Raw genomic sequence first — 15,250 nt, forward strand, 5'->3', positions numbered from 1 at the left:
CAATGGTTCTCTTCACTGCCTGTCTTAAACTGATGCATAGCATTTATTGTTAAAGAGCTGCCACATTCCCCTCACCTCCCCCCAGAGCTGGCTGCATTTTAGTGGAGGGTGACTTCTGTGTGTAGGAGGATCTCATTTATCCAAATATCTCTGACCCAGAAATCTTGCTTATTCTAATCTTAGTTATGTCCACTTTTGTGAATTATTTACCAAGTAATGTAACTCTCTCATCCAATCCCCTTGTTATAGCCAGATGTTTCTGATGTCCCCAAACCATTTCAGATAAATGGTGTTACCGTAGTTTATGTGGGATCCTTTAGCATGAATGGTGTTAGAAATGTAAGCTATTGTTATGGGCAGGCAACATATTACCCTGATTAATGTTAATTAGTGTTACTGATGCTGATCTTTCCACCATGCAAATAAATACATAGATGTCTAGGGTAGGATTTTCAATGGGAACTGGGTACCCAATCCTTTAGACTCCTTTGAAGATCCTGGCCTTCTGCCATATGCATAAGAAAGATTCATTTAATGCGGAAGGGCATCTGTATTTTCATCAGCATGAGTATGTTTTCAGGCATGCTAACCCTGGACACGTCTGTATGAATCAATGTATTCACTGGCTCTTCCCGCTTTTTTCCCAGCCTCGGTTCCCAACTCCCTCAGTTATAAAGATCCCAATGGAACCCGTCCAATCAGACCCCCAAAATGGTATCCATTGCATTACCAGTAAGTACAGTGCTTAGGTTCCAACGTTACTACCATTTACTAACCCTCGACAACTTGCTCTATTTTGCGACTAATCAAAGTCTAACCAAAAGCAGGTGCTTGGCTTGGCTTGTTTTGAAGCTGTAGATATGTCTAGATAAGAGGTCCGCAAACAGGCTTGAGGAAAAGAACACACACGGATCCGTCAGCTGCTTTTTAGATCTAAACTTGATTTTAAAATTGTTTTGCTGCCTGAAAACTCCCCATTCTGGCCTAGAAATGCCAGAAACCTCTCTCAAGAACCTGTTCCTCTGGGGTTACCAGCCCACAGGCGGACCAAGAGCCAGGAACTCCGTCGTACTAATCCTGGCTCTGATACTGACATACTGCATGCCCTTAGGCAAGTCACTTTCCCATAGCAATGGGTGCATTTATCAGAACCTGGATGGAGAACAAACCTTCTTGTGCCTATTTCCCCAGGTGTAAATATGCAGAGGATAACACTTTAGCTGCCCCATGGCAGGGGGGATGAGAATTTTGTTTGTTAATGGGTGTACAGTGTTGCTCATTGTGCACTGGTAAAGTGGAAACTGCTGCTTGCTGTTAAAGATTCAAACATGCCAGATGGTTTGGGAGTCACGAGACCTGGGTTCTAGTTACCGTCTCCCTATGGGACGACAGGCAAATGACCAGCAGCCAAAGGGGCCTCTGATTTTGGCTACCCAACTTCAGGCACCTCAGACGTGGTTTTCAGGAGTGTTGGGCACATGCCGAGCTCTGTTGGAACTGCGGGTGCTCAGCACCGGAAATGACAGGTCCTTTTGGGGGAAATGTTCACTCTGTCTTCTCTGGGCCTGTCCCCTCTGTCATTGCAGCCTGGTACAGGAAGCCGTGACAGCCCAGGGAAATCATTAACCAAAGCTGCATTTGTGCACAATAGACTCGTATTCACGCATTTGTCTGGTTAAAGGTGACTCCCTTGCGTTCTTGAAAGCCAGCTGTGCTAATAGCCCTCCCCCTCTGCTGTCTCTCCTGTCCCAGGCTACTGCAAGTCAGAGGGTTTCCTGAGTCCTTCAATAAAACGTTATCTTCTCACTTTGGGAAAGGGGGCTGGCTTATTTGGAATGTGCCTTTTTCTGGGGGAGACTGGTGGAGAGCCAACGCTTGCTTCTGAATGTTCCCAAGTTCCGCTCCACTCCAACCTCCCCGATGGTGTTAGCTGCGTCCATCTCTCTTGTATGTGAGTGGGCTTGAGGCACAGAGCATCCAGTTACTGGCAGTGCTTGTACTGGGAATTGCCAACTCCGCTGCCCTGCGAGGGGAAGGGCTGGCCCAAAATTCAAAGAGCCAGGTTCCGAGGTGGAGTCTGAGGACTTAAAGCCGGCATCATTTACTGTGTGGTCTCCTCAGTGTGTGATCGCCACCATCTTCGACTCGCCCTCTTGGAATCCCTCAGGCTCAGTGAGCAAATTCCAGATGTGGTGATGTCTGGGGAGTGTTAAGTTACCCATCAACATGTCTAAGTTGGTGTAGGTTGCACACTGAGAGGCGCAGCAGAAGGCGTAAGATGCACCGGCTCTAAATTCAGTTACTGTCCTGTCTTTGGCCACTCATGTCCATCTGATCCACCTTATCCTATGAGATTCCTCTGATGTCAGCCATGTGGAGGCTGAACTTCTTAGAACCAATAAATTATTCCACACTGTGGTATCCTGACACATGGCCTGTCACAGCTTTTGCTGGGATATTAGGGAAAGGCCTTTACTTCTCCTGGAAGAGAAATAAATGGTCAGTGTTCATGTCTGGTTCTCTGTAGCTGTCCTTGTTTACGGTTCCTTCTCTCTTTCCTCATGGTCGCTCTATGGGACAGTCTCCTCTGGGGTTTCACAAGGACTAAAGTACTTACGGTCACAACTCCCAGTGGGATTTGGGCACCTCTTTGCCTTAGGCTGCTTTGAAAACTTTAACCATAACATTTAATCTTCTGTTGGAAGTGAATTGGGACTTGCCATTGTCGGCAACTCAAGCGGACTCCAGGCTTTATCCAAATGGCACCCCATTTATGACTTCCGGTTCCTATTTAGATGGAGATTCAGGATATTTATTGGCTCTCTAAATAGTCCTGTTTCCAGTGAGCCCGGACTCTCCCAAGTCCGTTCTCCAAGAGTGAAACTCCTTCAGTATCCTTCAAGTGTCACTGAGGCAATTGGCCTCCATTTTTGTTGCAAGCCTTGTAGAGACAAATTCTACTGATCAGTGGGTTGGCAATAGGCTACACAGGGCCTTTGGGCTTGAGACAGGTTTGAAGCCAGCCTGGCTAGATTGAGATGCAGAGCTGATACCATCTGAGGGGTGTTTTCTTGCCTATAAAAGAGAAGTTAAGAGTCTAGTTCTGTTCCCAGTGGATAGAGTCCAGCATCATCATTGGCAATCTCAGCAGGAAAGCCAGCGATTTGAATTGTGACGTGCGCTGAACTTCCCTTCCCTTTTGTCTGATAAACATGCCTTTCTTTCATGGCTCTCCATCAAGAGGATCCCAGCAACCCTGAACTTGGGAGCAGTTTGCATCTGGATTGAAAGGTTGAACCCCAGGCCTACAGTGTGTGGATTTTGTGGCTAGCTGGTGGATTTATTTTTCCTGTTTGTGAGGAAACCAATGCCAATTCTTTGAGCGGAATCCTGTTCCCATTGCAGTTAGGGAGAGTTTTGCCAGTGATTTCAATGGGATCAAGATTTGCCCCCAAAGAATAAGCACTTAAGTGATTTAGGAGCCTAGCTTCCATCAACTTTCAATGCAATTTAGGCTCCTAACTCCAAAAGCACTTTTGAAAATGGCACTTAGGCTCCTAAGTCACAGAGACACTTTTGAAAATTGCACCCTTTGACCCTACATTTACTAACTAGCAGAGATTAGCTCCTTTTTGCTTTTCCTCTAGTTTTTTGTTATTTGCCCAAAGTTAAACTCCCTAAACCCACATTTTGCCACCTAAGTAAAAGTGGCTGGACTTTCAGAGTTTCTGAGCTCCCACAACTCCCATTGAAATCGATGGCTGCTAGAGGCTCTCAGCAACATTTTACTTGGGTTCCTAAATCCTTATTTAGGCACCTAACTTGAGGCTTCCATGCTCGAAAAAGTGAGTTTAAAATTTTAAAAGGAAAACCTAGTCAGATGAATCCGGAATCAAAGAGCTAAAAGCAGCAGATTTCTGTACCCACGTCTCCCCTTTTGCATCAATTAGGGGATGATTTCCAAAGACACAAAAGCACATCGACGTTCAACAGAGAGTTGGATGCTTAACTCCCATTTGCGCCTTTGACGCTCACTCCCCTTTGTTGCCGTAGTCATTTAAAAATGCAGTATTTCCAATGGTTTTTTTTCTCCCACCAATTAGTGGGTGGAGGGAGATGACCATGCAAGTTCACTGAACTTATGGTTGAGGTCTCAGGACTCATTCCTGCATAGCCCCAGCTGTGCAGTGCCGTGCCAGCCTTTTCCCTCTAAATGGGATGGTCTCTGGGGATTTTTTTTTGTTTTGTTTTGTTCCTTCCTCACCCTGAAACGGTTTCATATGCATCTGTGTTTCCCTTCAGGAAAGAGGTCCTCCAGCTGGAGCTTTGCGTTCTGATTCCTCTCCTAACGGTTCAGACTTGGATCGCAGGTAAATGACATTTAACAGGCTCATCATCCCTCCCCAGTGATAAGCCCTATCAGGCACCTCCATGAGTGTGAACGCCAGGCAGGAATCAGAATTGGTTCAGGCAACAGGAGAGGGTCTAGTTAGGAGCAACGGGGTGAAGTGAAGGGAGGGAAAACTCAGGCTAATCGGAGGAAGAAAAATTCTAACAATGGACTCTGTGGATGGAATTCACCCTTGTGCCAGCACAAGGGCCCATCGGCCACTTAAATCACAGGGGTTTAAATGGGGCATCAGGCCTGTGCTTGCCTTCTGCAACGGGGTGATTTATGGGTCACGAGGTACGACTGCAGCTTGAGCAGACATACCTGAGCCAGCTTGAATCTAGCTAGTTTGGATACCAGAGCAGCGAAGCAGATTGAAGCTAGCTTGGGTATGTCTGCACAAGCTGCAATAACTCCCCATCGTTGCTGAGAGAACATACCCTAAAGGGTATAAATTGCCTCTCAAGGGCAGTTGTCACCCCCTTGCTTGGGAGATTTAAAACAAAGCTAGCTAAAAGCACTGTTTAACTTGCTGTAGGAAGCACTGCATCGGCCAGCGGGTTAGTCTAGAAAACAGACTGTCTGTGGCCCCGTACCATGGCTGATGGTGCTTGAATGAGCCAACACACTGCTACAGTCTGTTGGAGAAATGATGTCTGAGTTCAGTTAGGGGGTTGGATGTGTGTCTGTCGATAACAAAGAGTAGGAAATAAAAGTCTCTGGGTCCCCTGAATCATACAATCCCTTGTGACCAGACCAAGTGTATGATGCTGGTTCAAATCCAGCACAGGTTGTTGCTGTCTGCTGGCCCCGCGGTGCCTGTGTTGGCAGAGCTGGGAGATCTCAGTCTGATTTCAAAACTGTCAAGAGAATTCATATGAATTGATCCCTTCATTGGTAGAGAAGCCAAGGACTGAGCTTCCTCCCTCTCTTGGCTAGTGAGTCCTTCCATGGCAGGGTGAGAAAAGCTTGTCAGTACTACACCTGTTCCGCAGATAAAAAGAGGACGTTAACCTCCAGGGCTGTGACCTGCATACCGGTCCCTGCTGTTTCTTTTTAGGTCCCCTATGATCTGTTGATTTCTAGGTTTTGGGCCCCCTTCCTTTGCTTTGATTGATTCTACCCACCAATCCCAGTTATCAAATAGGCTGATGTGTACCCACCAGCATGAAATTCGTGATGCCCACAAAGAAAATGGGGATTGATGTTCCTGTGTGTACTGCGTTTGTAGTACCAGCTGTCAGGATCTTCTTTCTGTGTACAGCACCTTGCAGTCTTTTCCCATTAGTGTGACTATATTCGGATGTTGTGACTTATGGAAATAGGTAAGCAGAGATTAAACTTCCAAACGGGAGTCAGTGAGAGTTAAAGATAAGACATCAATCTTGCATTCAGATTTTTCTGGATTGTAGGTTTTTTGCTGCACCATTCCAGATATGTCATTAGCTAGGTTCTGAAACGCAATGAGTCAAATTCAGCCCTGGCGTAACCCCAGTGAATCTGTTCTGAAACATGACATCTTGAAGATCAGATGGAACTTTTATGCAAAGGGACGCTGTCCCATTAAGTTGGTCTCGTTGTTTTGGACTTTGTAAAAATGGAGCTTTTATTAAACAAAAAGGCTGGTACAAATGATTCCATAATGTTTTTTAATTTTAATTCTAATGGAAACTTGGCTTTTTAAAGCCAATCAGGATCCCCCTTACATCGCTAAAGATTGCAGCATTGGATTTGATGCATGAGATCCTGAAGGTGAAATTGATTAGGACCTGATTGTTAGCAAAAATTAAATTGATCGGTGTGTCTTCGTTATCCCAAATGAGAGACATGCAACAAGCAAAGGGTGCAAATTAGACTTTTTTTTCTTTCTGATTTCATAATCAAGGTCTCATTTGTAACATAAGTATGGAAATTTTTTGGATTTTTTTCTAATTAAACACTGCTTTGTTTAACCTCATTAGAGAGAGTGAAGTGGCGCTGTTCTCCCAAAGCTAAAGAAAATTTGACTTGAATCAGGGTGAACAGAGACATGAGCGGCCTTCGCTGTTTTGCCAGCCAGAGTGGAAAACGTTTTCAGCCCCCTCCTGCCTTCCCCACCTTCCTCAGTGGCAGCAAAAATTAAAACCAGGCAGTCAGCTGGTTTGGCAACCCACTCGCCCACCCTCTAGAACTGGCCCTGAATAGGGATATGTCGGTCCCATACCTAAATTGCACTGCTGTGTAGATTTCAGAGTAGCAGCCGTGTTAGTCTGTATCCGCAAAAAGAAAAGGAGGACTTGTGGCACCTTAGAGACTCACAAGTTTATCTGAGCATAAGCTTACGTAGCCCATGAAAGCTTATGCTCAAATAAATTTGTTCGTCTCTAAGGTGCCATAAGTCCCCCTGTCCTTTTTGTTGTGTAGATGTTGTTGTTTATCACAAAAAGTGGACACTAGGGGGTAGCAGTTAAGCTTTACTAAGAACGTCGTCATGGAAAATTTATCCCAGCGGCACGTTTTACATCGGCGCAGCCCACTTTCACGAAGGAATTGCAGATACACCTGGGCAAAAGCACTAAAACCCCAGCGTAAACAGCCACACCGACGGGTGCAGGCGAGAGGAGCATTGGGTCTTCTCTCCAAAAGTTACTGGGTTGCCAGACAGATTCCAAACAGCCTGGTCATTTAAGTCACAGCTATTAAAGGTCACAGAGTTTAATGCCTGAAAGAATCACCAGATCACCTAGTCTGTCCTCCTGCATATCACAGGCCACCAATGCTGCACCCAGCACCCACATACTATTCATTCATTACGCTGTTCACAACCGCTGATGCCATCAAAACGGGGGGGGCACAACCTTAATCTGTAGCCCCTCCTGCTGTGTCAGTCCCCCTGCCAGTGCACCAGAGTGCTAACTCATGGAATCCCCTGCTCTTCCAGCCCAGGGCTCCCGTGCAGAGCTTGGAGCTGACCCACAGCACCCCTGCTATTCCTGTCCTCTACGGTTTGGTTGTTGTCGGAGCAGATCAGAGCAGACCATGTCGCCAGAGCAGATCTCATCATTCAGAGAAAGGATTGGGGGAAGGGGAAGCCCAACCATAATGCACCTGAGAGGTTGCAGAATGCTGCACATAATGGAAAAAAATGTCCTTCCTGCTCCTTGCTCTGCTGAGTACTGACCTCTGACATAGCAAATTCCCCAGGCTGTCTGTGTATCTGGCACGGGCAGGTAATCTGGTATTTCTGCATCCCCCTTGCCATGCAATATCTCTCCACTTTCCAAAGTGGCACATGGAGAACTAAGCCCCAGTGGCGCTCTCTGCTCTCCCTGCAGCTAACACTCGAGGGGCCACGCTGCAAATGCGTCTAATCAGGTGGTGTAGTGTGACATGCAGGTGTTTTAGTGGGATGGGCAAAGTTCAAAAGGCCTGGAGGTCAGGTCAGATCAGATACTGGGCCGAATTATCCAGAGCTCAACAAAATTTGGGCAGGAACTCTTGCTGGAGAGAACTTTCACTTGTGAAAATTCTAGTATCTCCACTTCCCTGTTGGGCCAGAAATACCCCAGGAAGACGCTTTCCCCTCTGGTAGTTTAACAGAGGTGGTCCCAGAATGAATCTAGGGAGCTAATGCTACAAATGCCTGTAGATAGTAGAATAAATACCCGGGGGGATGATTGGATGTGTAAGACTGAGTAGATGGGTAGTCTGTGTGAAAATGCCTAAAAAGGAAACAAGAAAAGTTTTAAGTTTTTTTTGTTTTATTAAGTACCAGTTTTTTTCCTCCTTCAAATCTGAGTATAAGGTGAAGGTTTCTTCATATTTTCCTTCAACTCTTAGTGCGGTACAGCAGACCAGTCCAGGAGAAATGGAATGGAGTTACAAAAGGGAAAGTTTAGACTGAATACCAGGGAAGAGCTTCCCAGCAGTGAGATGTGGAATCTTCTCCAGAGGGTAAAGGGTTGGGAGCCCCTTCACTTGGGCCATTTGTAACAGCGCACTAGGAAATGCCCCATATGCAATAATTGTGCATTGGCATGGGGGACGGACCAGATTGTCATTGGTTTTGATCCTTCCTTTGATGGCAATTTTCAAGATTTGGCTCTAAATCTGTAGAAATCCTGTCCCCAATCCTTCCCTTCCAAAAACTTTAATGCTTCGTGTGGCAACCCTACAGCTGGATTTTGGGAGCTCGTTTTGGGAAGACCATCCCCTTACTTGACTGAATAACTGTGTCCCACTTTGAATTCATTGGATTGTTGAACCTCCAGTTCTCTTGTCTCCTCCTTTCTTACTCCTGCTTCACGTGAAGGTTTTGACCCTGATACTGAAGCCCTTTCACTTCAGAGCACCCTCATCTGCATAATAGCAGCACTGCCAGCCCCCGGCACTTGAAACAATGATTTGGCTTAAAAAGCATGAGATTTTTTAAAATAATTTTGGGTTTGTTTTTCTTTCTGCTCTTAAAAGAGTCTTTAGGTTCATGTTTTCTTGCCTTTCTCCTCAGCCATGAGCACTGGAAACTTCCTCTCTATTTTTAATGAAAGCTGAGCTTCTCACCTCATCACATGATTCCAGGAGCTGGGGCTTTAGGGAAAACATCAGGTATCCAAGACTTGTAATAAAATCATGAGAGTTGGCAACACTGAAATAGAAAGAAATGGGCCTGAGCTGTACCATTCAGGTCCAGATCCGCCAAAGTTCAGATCCTGGGTTTTGGTTGGGCCTACAATAAATATGGTGGGCCAGTCACAGAGTTTGGATCTGCTCTTCCCCAGGATTGTTTTGCCCTGGTGCAGGTGTTGACTGGCTGGGTCACAGGCCAAGATGCTACTCTGCAAGTGTTAGATGCAGTGGTCGTGCAAACTGAACAGTGTGATTCTTAGAGTCTCACATTTCTAGCACCTTGAAGCTAGTACACTTAGCTCTGTAGTGCAGTGGTTAGCTGGCATTCCCAGACATATAGTGAGGGGGTATAGCACGAGTTTCTAGACCTGGTGGTTCATGAGAGATCGTACCATGGAATGTTGACTGATGCCTTGGCCTTTTTTTGTTTGTTTGTTTTGGTCTGGTCCATTTACCAGTCAGGCCAGGATGCTTTCAGCCCCACAGACTCTCCTGGCATCTGGAGGTTTGGTTTGGGGTCAGTTCTAGTGCTCTGGTTCGTGTGCATATGTCTGGTTGACATTTGCACTCAGTGAGACACGTTTATCTCCACTTCACATGTGCCCTGTCTAAATGCTGAGGTTTTGTTCACAGTGATGGAATTTCTCCAGCCAATGGGATCTGCATTGTTGATTGATTGTCTAGTGCCTACGAAAGCTTAAAGCTTGTTGTTCTTGGGTGGGAGTTTCAAAGGTAGCTCCATGACTTAGGTGCACAAGTCCCATTGACCGTAGCCTCTCTACGGCCTTGTTTAGCCCTCTGTATATTGGAGATACTTGCCTGTCTTTGAGGTGTGTTGTGAAAATTCTGGCCTAATTTTCAGAAGTGCCCAGTCGTGGAAGCCATCATTTTTGGGTCCCAGCTTGAGACACGCAGGACTTCATTGGCCAAGGGGGCAGATGAGCATTGTTGTTCAACTATGAATCAGCTGGTGCCCTATTGTCAGGGCCCTACCAAATTCACGGTCCATTTTGGTCAATTTCACGGTCATAGGATTTTAAAAATTGTAAATTTCATTATTTCAGCTATTTAAATCTGAAATTTCATGGTGGTGTAATTGTAGGGGTCCTGACCCAAAAAGGGACAGAGAGAGAGAGAGAGAGAGAGTGAGTGTGTGTGTATATGGGGGGGTCACAAGGTTTTTGAAGGGGGGGGTTGCAATGCTGCTACCCTTGCTGCTGCTGCTGCCCGAGCTGGGTGGCCAGAGCGTGGCAGCTGCTGGCCAGGAGCCCAGCTCTGAAGGCAGAGCTGCTGCCAGCCACAGCACAGAAGTAAGGATGGCCTGGTATGGTATTGCCAACCTAACTTCTGTCTCCTGCCTTCAGCGCTGGGCCATTGGTCAGCAGCTATCGCTGTCTGGCCACCCAGCTCTGAAGTCAGTGCAGAAGTAAGGGTGGCAACACCACGATTCCCCTAAAATAACCTTGCAACCCCCCTGCAACTCTCTTTTGGGTCAGGACCCCCAATTTGAGAAACACTGGTCTCCCCCATGAAATCTGTATAGAATAGGGTAAAAGCACACAAAAGACCAGATTCCATGGTCTGTGATGTGTTTTTCACGGCCATGAATTTGGTAGAGAATCAATAGCCCTTGAAATTCTGATCATATTTAGTTTAACAGCCTTACTATTAGGTGTGTAATCATTTTTGAACAGCTTGCCAACAACATTATCGGTCTCATCATATCCTGTAGCTGTAAATTCCACAGATTAAAACACATGGGAACAGCATTTCCTTCTTTCTTATTAGATTTCTCTCCTTTTATTCTGCCTCCCAAGCTCAGAAAACATGGAGCAGCTCGGAGGTGTTTTGAAAGATTTGAACATGAAGAATTAATATACAGGACTCTTCATCTCTTAAAGTACTTTACAAATCTTAACTAGTTCTCTCAAGAACTCTGTGAGTTCGGTATTCTCTATAGGAGAGCTGGGCCCAAGCTGAACAGACTGACAGCTGGATCCAGGTTTCCCCACAAGATCCTCATTATACAGATGGGGAAAATGAGCCATGAAGAACGTGTCCAAAGCTATAGGTAGCCAGCGTCAAAGGTGGGACTAGATCTCAGGACTTCCTTGTGCTGAGCTTTCGTTAGATAAAAGACTATGGCTTTAACCCAGCCTCATGAATTAGTAATCCCTTTTTTGTGCTTTCTTCCGTTCTAGTATTACGCTTCACCTGAAGATTTCCTGCCCATCATCTCCTGCGTTTAACTACTCCCGAAACCCTCTCTGCGCCGTGCCCCAGGTGAAGATAGAGATGGAGTCGGACTATGAAGACAGTGATACAGAAAAGCACCCTCGGGACATGGGCAGCGAGACCACACTGTAGTCCCACACTGCCCTTCCTTTGTGATGATATATAAATAAGAAAATTGGGCATATTTTTTTATGTGACAGACTGAGGAGATCATTGGTCCGCAGGACTCATTTCTCCATTAGCTTTTAGCATAATAAATTAGAACTGCTGTGGAATTCCACCCCGTTCAGTTGGGCCAAGAAACCACCGCCAGCTGCAGAGCAATGCAAGAAATGTGGAAATGGTACTTTAGGACTCTGGTCCCTGCAGTAATAAGGGACCTTAGGCCCCAGGCGGTTGTTGCTATTTCAATGAAGACTCTGAAGATAGCAGGGCCACCTTCCTTCAGCATCTGGACCCTGACATCACCAGCTGTGGAGAGTCATGCCCTTTCCGGTGCAAGCTTCAACTCCACCATTCTCATGTAGTCTGTGCCCCTATTAGCGTTAGTTGGCCCAGGAGGAATTCACAGATAAGATGAGCACCACCTACCCAATGCTTGAGCAGTAATCTGTGACGTTCCGGGGGGGGGCTGCATTTCAGGACTGTAAACTGCAGTTCACTGCATGTTTTATACACCCTATGCAGCAAACAATGCACAAAGTATACAAAACAGGGCTAAGAAAAATTCCCCTTTTGGGAAGTTATGGAATGTTTAGAATCGAGCTTAGAAGTGGAAAACTTCCCTGGCTGCTGCTTAAAAATACAGCCCTTTAAATCAGCTTCTGTCTTGCAGGGAGGGAGGGGGTGTTTTCTATAGGAACTCTGTTACCCAGTGGCATTCACTCTCTGGGGCCAACAGCAATTTTAAGGGGTTAGGCTTGCAAAAAAAGCTAAACTCAGTCATTTCCCACACTCATACTAATGCACGCCCCCCCCCCCCTCCAAGTTATAATTATAGTGTTCTAAGGAGACTTTGTAACTATTTTTAATGGAGAATCTTGTATAAGAGGCTGACACCCACAAGCCAGTCATTGTCCAGGCCAGTCAGACTGAAATAATGGTTCATTGTAACCCACCCACAACCATCAAAGCTGGCCCCACCCATGTCAGCTGATGAAAGTCCCACAGGTAACCATTACAGGGGCAATGGCAATGACCTTCCAGCTTTTACCTTGCAGCATGTTCTACTCCAGCACAGATCTTCCTCAAAAGGACCATCCATACTCTTGCTCAACCCAGCCACACACAAATAACTGTCTGGAAGGTAAGAAGCACTTATGAGCTGTGAAATGTTTGGTTAATCTCAGGGTTAGAGATGGAAGAGCCCTAACTGATCTAATCAATTCCCTTCCCTTCCAGCAAACAGGAGTGGAGAAATCCACAGCCTGCGATATTTTTATGGTAGATGCCAGAGGCAGCTAGACAATAGAACTTCCTGCACTGAAAGCACCAGCTCCTGCCACGTGAGCTAGAGGGATTCTCTGTTAGAATAAGTCCTATGACAATTGAGTAGCAACAGCAGTCCTGCTGGAAAGTGACTTACATGCCCTTGTCAGTTAACCTTAATTCCTCATTTAAAAAATGGTTAGAATGAATGTTGGATTGCTGGCCTTATCCATCCCCTGTGCTACTGGGAAAGAGGTAGGGATTACAGACAGCTCAGTTAACCGTGGGATGAAACCAAAGGACTTGTGTTGAATTGGAATTTCATCCATAACTTGGGTGAAAGGAAACTATCTGCTACTTAGCCTCAACATAAGTGATAAGTAGATTGGTGACAGCATCTTAGATAACCATCCTCAAATTGTGTCTAGAAGGGGCAGTGATATACATAAGTGTATTTGTGCCAGTTTTAATTAACAGTTTGGTTGATACACTTCCCAGTTTACTGGGCTCAAAAGTTTTCTGCAGCTGCAACTCCACACCAGTCTCATTCTTGGTTAAGTCAGTGACTTGAAACATGTTTCCTTTTTCTTAGTTCAGATTATAAGGTGCAGCAGTCCCTTGTGTACTGGTCACAGATAAGAATTTGTTTTTAAGAGACTGTTCTACTTTTGATTTTCAGTCCCCCATGCTTTCAAAATCATTAAGGGGCAGGAAATTCCGTTCATTTACATTTATGTAAATACAAAATAACCTCAGTCTGTATTTGCACCAGTTTAGTTCACAGCACTTTAGCTTGTATCTTTATACAAACACCTCAACCCTTAAACTTAGGGCATCTGCCGTACTCTCTCTTTTGCCTACCCTTGTTTCCTCTACAATTGCCCCTTCTGTAAACATGGCTCTTGTACATAGCAGGCTTATAGCATCTGGCAGTTTTGCCCTATGGTGAACTGACTTCGAGAGCAAACTCACTCCCATCTGAAACAGATGTCTAAAAGACCTGTTACTGTTTGGAAAGGTTAATGTTATTATACCTACTCACTCATAGTTGCACTTTTCAGAAAGGAAAGCAACAAAAAAATTGCCTTGAGGGTTTTGTTGAATAAAACTTGATTTTTATTTTTTAGAAAATATCAGCTATCTAAGATTACTGCAGAGAGCCCTCAGTGCTTTGTTATAAATTCCACCTGCTTGCATCTTTACTAGTAGGCTTAAGGTTTTTTAGGATAAAAAAGCCCTGGTTCTGACAAAGTCCACTTTACAGGGGGTTCTGGAATGCTGGTTAAATATTGCAACTGCTTTGAACCTTAGACTGAAAAAGATGCTGGTTCTTTGTAAATATTTAAGCAAAAAGAAAACTTGAATTCAGTTTCTTATTTATAGAATTTTCTAGCTTGAGTACCCAACAAGACTGTTTTTGAATGTGAGATTAATAAAACAGTATTACTCCAGTTGACAGTGAAGTGACAGCCACTTAGTTTTTACCTTAACACCTAATAATTATTTGAACTTGGTTCTGTATATTTTCTAGTTTATTTTGTATCAGTCTTGTCTGTGGTAGCTAAAGCATGATAGATTAACCTTTTTAAAAGTAATTAATATTGTAATACGTCCATTCAGTTTCAATGTTCAAAGCAAATTGAAAAGGCTTTGTTGACTCAGCTAAGTGTTCCATGTAGCACAAGAATATATGCTTGACTTTTAAATCAAGGAAGCTATAAAGTACAGTATCAGTTTTAATTAAATCCATGCAGTTTTCAGTGTCTCAGGCTGTTTACACTTTTTTGTATATGCAAAGTGATTTGAAAAGTACCAGACTAGCAGCCTACTTAGCTACTAAATACAGTAGCTATTTTACATTTTATTAACAATCCAATAAATCTCATTAAATTCTCTTCACTTTGTAGCATGTTCATGATGAAACCTGAATTTTACTCTCAGCAAGTTGTTGTATAGGAGGGATGCATTTTTGTTAAGACCAGTCTAGTGGAGAAATCCAGGTAACACTTATATGACAACAGGTGTTCTTGGACCTAGCAGCACATTCATTTGCAGTTAGACAAGCTTTCAGTCCTTAGAGGCACTCCCAGCTCCAGCAGGTAAGGCAGCCAGTGATGTTTCTGCTCACAATGAAGGTCTCTTCCTCTTCAAGATTTGGCAGCAGGAGCCGGTTGTTTCAAACTACGTTCCAGGGCACGTATGCGGCTTTGCCTTCAGAAGAAACACGACTTGCTGTTGAGGCAAGTGTCTAGAAAGAAATGTAAATCCAATCTTCATCCTAGTTAATATGAAGCCACATTCCCTTTAGATGGAAAGAAACTTGAAAAGTCCCTTTTGTCCTGATAGCATTAAAGAAGCTATTCTACAAATTCTGGTGCAGTTCTCAGCGATAAGCAGCAGAAATGAATTTAAACTACAGTTCACTTCTGCTGCAGCAGCTCCAACTACAGCTGACAGCTATCACCTTAAAAAAAATCTGAATGCAAAGCAGTCTGCTTCTTTGACAAAAATGGAAGTGAGTTTAGTAATGGCAATTGAGTCTGACTAGTCCAGAATAGACAACCAAGCCATTTGGTGTAATGGCTGTCTGAC

At 44.6% G+C, this 15,250-nt stretch overlaps 1 protein-coding gene across 16 annotated transcripts in view; it reads left to right on the top strand.

Moving 5' to 3' along the window:
- SLC4A5 (solute carrier family 4 member 5) overlaps positions 1-14,557 on the top strand; it is a 129,513-nt gene extending 114,956 nt beyond the window's left edge. For 12 of the 16 annotated variants that reach the window (XM_048829223.2, XM_048829224.2, XM_048829220.2 and 9 more), the window contains 2 exons: positions 4,303-4,370; positions 11,197-14,557. In XM_048829223.2, the coding sequence (XP_048685180.1) occupies positions 4,303-4,370; positions 11,197-11,362 (234 nt within the window). In that variant the 3' untranslated portion in view covers positions 11,363-14,557. Of the gene's footprint in view, positions 1-647; positions 733-4,302; positions 4,371-11,196 lie in introns of all 16 variants that reach the window. The other 4 variants (XM_048829221.2, XM_048829225.2, XM_048829231.2 and 1 more) reach the window with 2 other exon arrangements.
- The last annotated feature ends 693 nt before the right edge of the window (positions 14,558-15,250 follow it).

This window comes from Caretta caretta, chromosome 26 (assembly GCF_965140235.1).
Source record: "Caretta caretta isolate rCarCar2 chromosome 26, rCarCar1.hap1, whole genome shotgun sequence".
Classification (NCBI taxonomy): domain Eukaryota; kingdom Metazoa; phylum Chordata; order Testudines; family Cheloniidae; genus Caretta; species Caretta caretta.